Genomic DNA, 5,165 nt, shown 5'->3' on the forward strand with positions numbered 1-5,165 from the left:
ATGCATGTATCAATAATGAATGTACGTATGCCAATGATTGCTAATCTACAACAATATGCATACCTACTATATTTATTCTTATATCTATTTAGAGCTAAAATAGATAATTAAAAGAGAACAAGTTTTGATGCTATGTGTGTATATAGCTTAAGATTCTGGTTTTCTGACTTAAAATACAGATTGCAAGGGAGTTTGAATCTTTTAGTAACTTTCAAACCAACAATCAACAGATATAAGTATCCGAGAAATGTTCAACTAAGGTCTCCAAAAGCAGAAGCCATTAGCAAGGATCTACTGAAAGAGTGTCACAGTCTGTGTGAATAATTTGTCTAAAATTATAGTAAAATTTCTTCAGATGGTAATATAGAAGGGCAACCAGCGACAATAATACTTGTCTAACAAAAATGGAGGTAGTCGTGAGAAACATATAACTTCCTTGTGTTGAACTATTCTAAATCTTCTGATGTTGTAACATCTTTAACATCATGATTAGCCATTCAAAGATGGGAACATAGATTGCCACTACATATCCAGTTAAGTTTTTTTAGCCACAAAATTAGAGATCCAATATAACTTACTGGATTATTAACATGCTGGTAATAAATCATGTTGTTGGTAACAAAATTCCCCATTGTAAAATAAAATCATCAGTAAATCACCACATTCAATTCTCTCATATAAAAAGATCATAAAGCTAAGTTTCATCTTTCACTAATCACAGCATCTAGATTCTAAATTATTAACATGTTGCAGGAACCCAAAACCAAAACTTTCATCAAAATCACCACCATCATTCACATACCAGACGAGACAGAAAAAACAAAGCTTAGGAATAAATTCTTACCTTCATCTCGCCAAGAATGCTCCGGATCTCGATAGCAAGCAAAACCAGCTAAAAGGGTGGAGAGTGGAGATAGTGCTGCTAGTGAGTGGAGAGTGGAACCGAATCAACAAATTTTTTAATCTGATTTCTTAATTTGCTGGGGAAAAGAAAAGGGTGGAGTGTCGAGTAGGGGAGTGGCCAGTGGGGACTAGGAAGTGGGAACTTGTGGGAAAGGGGAGTGCTAAGTCAGCACATGTACAACAACTCTCAGACTCTTTTAAATTTCACGTGAAATCATGATATCGGTACGCGTTTAACGTTTTATATGTGTTGACCCGATTTTATACGAGTTTGACTGATTTTACTGGTTTTTGAGTTTTAACCCCGATTTTACACATTTTATATGTTTTTAATAACCAGGGCTTTTTTTTTTAATTTTTTATGGAAAAGACGAAACATGTCATTCATCTCTTAATTCTTTTTTTAAAAAATAAATAACAGGCGACGCGTGACCTACCTTACCAAGATTCTAGAGACCAAAGGTCACCAAAAAGTCAAGATTATGATGTTTTAGACCAACGAAACCCCATTCTCAACCATATTTTGACAAAAAAAATAAAAATAAAAATAAAAAAACAACGTAAACATGGAAAGCATATTGATGGTCTTAAACAATTCAAAAATTAGCTTGAAAACCCACGTCAACCTGAAACTGAAGTTATTTCCGAGCTTATATATGTCATCTTAGGTAAGGTCAAGGGAAAATAGCTCCTAAGATAAACTCTTCTCATTGAAAGAAATTCATTGACATTAAAATTATCTCTTTTCATGACTAGAATCGATGTGAAACAAGACTTCTCAAAATCCATTCATTTTCTCTCTCTTCTCTTAAGTCTAGGACCCAAAATAAAATACAATTGGTGACCAAAATTGAATTGCATAAATTTTGAGGGGTTGAAAGTTTATAATTTGAAAATTTTAATGACTATAGTTATTGTTTTGCCTCAAGTTTAAAACAACCATTCGTCATTTTTTTCAGTTTGGTCCCTTATATTTGAGTCTTGCTCTTTGGGGAAAAAAAATCATTAATAAATATGCTTTAATTTGTCATCAACTTTATCCCTACTGTAATTTAAAAAAAAAAAATCGTTATAACAATTCACAGTGATTTATATGCATGGAAAATGGCATGGAGAACAATATTTTTTTTTCCACATCTTCCGGTGCTTTGTGTAATAATACTATAATATAATATTAATTGGGCCATGGAATCTTAAAAATCGTGTACGATGAGTCAAGCTCATTGGGCCTACTACTGTAATCAAGCGCCAACTAGTGGTAATCTTCACCGTCTCGGATCGGACCCCTTTGTCACCCACTCGTCGAGATCTGAGTGTCCAAAGAAAAAGAAGGAAATCCCAAAACCCTTCCTCTCGTGCTCTAAACCCTAACTCTTACCTGCAGGTAAGTTTACTCAAACCTTCTCATTCCTTTTGATCTTGCTTCATTGCTTGATTATGCTCGTATTTTCTTCTGGAGAAGATTTACTAAACTGAAACCCCTAATTCTGTCTTTCTTTATCTGCAGAAGCTTTTGCTTGTCTGTATAGATTCAAATTCGTAACTCAGCATGAGGTACCTTCTATGAACCCTATTTCTTTTTCTTATTTTCTTTTGTTTTAGATATGGATGGATTTATTTGGTTCCACTATTTTACCAAACTTTGGCTTGTTCTTAGAAATAGTTTTGCTACAAATTTTTGCGTCATTTTGAAACTACAAGCTCTAATACTATCATTCACTTAATAAAATAATAACTGGATGTCTTTATTTCTTTTTTATTTCATTTGAATCTTAATCTGCTGTAAATACTTGCTGGAAATTAAAGAAGGTAGTGGTTCTATATATATATATATATATATATATATATATATATGATGTTTGTCTTTTCTGTATCTAATCAATTTCTCTGCATTGAACACAATTTTTATAGCGTATTATGTTACCTCAGGACTACTGGGAAATCTGTGATTTTTCTTTTCATAGTAACCAAAATCTTGCTTTGTAAATTTACCTAATTAGGTTGATATCTTTCTTTACTTGCACAGTCAAGTTATTGCAATTTCAGTAATCAATAGACCATGCTATGCTAGTACGTCTTTGCATGAAAATTTACAAGGCAAGCAGGTTCTGTAACTACTGTGATTTGTCTATTATTTGTTAGCAGTCGTACTGACAATTAACTTCTGATATGGATACATTTTGTTTTTCATTTTATAATGAACATGGCATAGATATACTAACATCTTTTTCTGCCTTTGTATCTGTTGCAGTAGGCCAATGGAAGAGGATGCCCCGGTATGTTACTTTTAAAAAATATAAGTGTGTCGAATATTGAAACTTGTTATTAGAGAGTTAGATTGGATTAGATATGACATGTTATTCTACCCAACTTTATTGTGAAACGTGTGCTGCATTTGGCTACTGGCTTGATTGATTTTCTTTCATGCCCTTGAGTCAAGTTCTTGCACCATGCTGCCTTCCTGATTCTAAAGACAGGATAGTGCCAATGTGCCATTATTTTTCTGTGTTTACGTGAGCAATGACCTTTTCTGAAAGGGCAAATGTGGGTAAATATTTTTTAATTCAAGAAAGAATTGAAGCCAAATTAAATGTGATGTTTGTTTCGCAATTCAATTAAGAATTGAGTTATAACTATCAGTTGATGTACAAATTTACTTTTGTCTGCAAGGAAAATGCTTGTAATTAGTGAGATGCCTCTTCACTAATCTCATCATATTACTTTCTTTGGTTGCTTGTAACACCTTGAAACTGTTTATAGAGCAAGAACGAGGAGGAGGAATTCAGCACTGGGCCACTCTCTGTTCTGATGATGAGTGTGAAAAATAATACCCAGGTAATGTTTTCAGACCTAGTATATCATTAAGGGATATAGAATAGAGCCATGAGGGCTTACTGGTTTTAAAGTTAAAGTTGAGTTCTTTGTTAATATTTCTGATGTGTGGCATTTTAGCTAATGGGGCTGCTTGGAGAAAGCTTTGTTATGGCAAGTTGAGATAATATGGCCTTGTTTTCTAGGCATAAAGAGACTTTTAAATCTCTGTTTTGTTGATTTCTTTCACCAGAACTAGTTTGTACATGCATGTTGGGCTCCAATCAAAGTTCCCTAATTAACTGATGCCATTTATTGGAATTGGAGTTATCAGATGTGATATTGGCTGATGAAATCACTGACTGTTTATGGATGGAATGGGTATGATTTTGCTTATATACTGTTAGAATCTTGGTTAGTATGGACTTTTGTGTTACATTCTGATGATTGTTAGCTATTCAGGTATTAATTAACTGCCGCAACAACAAGAAGCTTCTTGGACGTGTGAGGGCATTTGATAGACATTGCAACATGGTTCTTGAGAATGTCAGGGAAATGTGGACTGAGGTTGGTTACTCACTGAGACTCTTTACCTACAACTTTTCAGTCATACACTAAGTTTTCCTTTTAATAACTCCTATATCCAATTAAATGCTCATATTTTTCTGGTTCAGGTGTCAAACTTTTCGGTCATATACTATATTTTCCTTTTAATAACCTCTATATTCAATTAAATGCTCATACTTTTCTGGTTCAGGTGCCAAAAACCGGAAAAGGCAAGAAGAAAGCTCAGCCAGTCAACAAAGATAGGTTCATCAGCAAAATGTTCCTCCGTGGTGATTCTGTTATCATTGTCCTTAGGAATCCTAAGTGAAATTTGATAACCCTAATCTTTTTACCGAACAAACTAATATGCCTTCCTGTTTTATATAATCTCTATTAGGAAATGGATGAGAACCTTCTGGTCCGTGTGGAGCTAACATGCCTTGCTTAAATTTTTGTTGTGGTACAATTACTTTAAAGTTTGTTTGCTTAAAAGGTCTTTTTTTATGGTGGGGCTATTCTCAGAGACTCCCTTCGCTGCCACCCTCTTCTTTCCTACAACCTAGTTAAGCTGGCTGAGTTTTCAATAGGCTAGCCTCTCCTAGCGGCGGCATGCACTGCGTTTGCCTGAGTTAAGATAGGTTTGTTTTGGTAGCTGCACTGCTGGACCACCATGATCTATGTAAATAACCATGTTTTACTGTCAGACTCTCTAAGGGTCGCCTGAAACGCGCACATCATGCTTTGCTAAAGAAGTATTAGCCGGTTGGCTGGTCAACGGTCACGCCGTCTGGTTGTTTTCTTCTAGCTGGAAAGAGTGGCTGTATTCGTCCATTCCTCGTACGTTGGTCGAGCCATTTCATCCCTGGCACGAGCGAGCAGGCTTCATTATCATGGAATGTTCGTGA

General features: G+C 34.9%; 1 protein-coding gene across 2 annotated transcripts; it reads left to right on the top strand.

The window, feature by feature from the left end:
- Positions 1-2,127: 2,127 nt before the first annotated feature.
- Positions 2,128-4,800, top strand: LOC118046798 (uncharacterized). Of its 2 annotated transcripts, XM_035055838.2 has the most exons (7): positions 2,128-2,287; positions 2,411-2,457; positions 3,155-3,179; positions 3,664-3,738; positions 4,042-4,095; positions 4,177-4,281; positions 4,472-4,800. In XM_035055838.2, the coding sequence occupies exons 2-7, from the start codon at positions 2,453-2,455 to the stop codon at positions 4,586-4,588; spliced, it is 381 nt and encodes a 126-aa protein (XP_034911729.1). In that variant the 5' UTR covers positions 2,128-2,287; positions 2,411-2,452; the 3' UTR covers positions 4,589-4,800. The 2 variants fall into 2 exon arrangements, with proteins under 2 accessions (XP_034911729.1, XP_034911731.1); XM_035055840.2 differs by lacking the exon at positions 4,042-4,095 and having other exon boundaries at positions 2,129-2,287.
- The last annotated feature ends 365 nt before the right edge of the window (positions 4,801-5,165 follow it).

This window comes from Populus alba, chromosome 2, assembly GCF_005239225.2.
Source record: "Populus alba chromosome 2, ASM523922v2, whole genome shotgun sequence".
In the NCBI taxonomy this organism is placed as follows: Eukaryota; Viridiplantae; Streptophyta; class Magnoliopsida; order Malpighiales; family Salicaceae; genus Populus; species Populus alba.

Coding starts and splice junctions, on each gene's coding strand:
- LOC118046798 (XM_035055838.2), top strand. Junction 3,739..4,041: donor GTGTGAAAAATAATACCCAG/GTAATGTTTTCA, acceptor TTGGAATTGGAG/TTATCAGATGTGATATTGGC. Junction 4,282..4,471: donor TCAGGGAAATGTGGACTGAG/GTTGGTTACTCA, acceptor TTTCTGGTTCAG/GTGCCAAAAACCGGAAAAGG.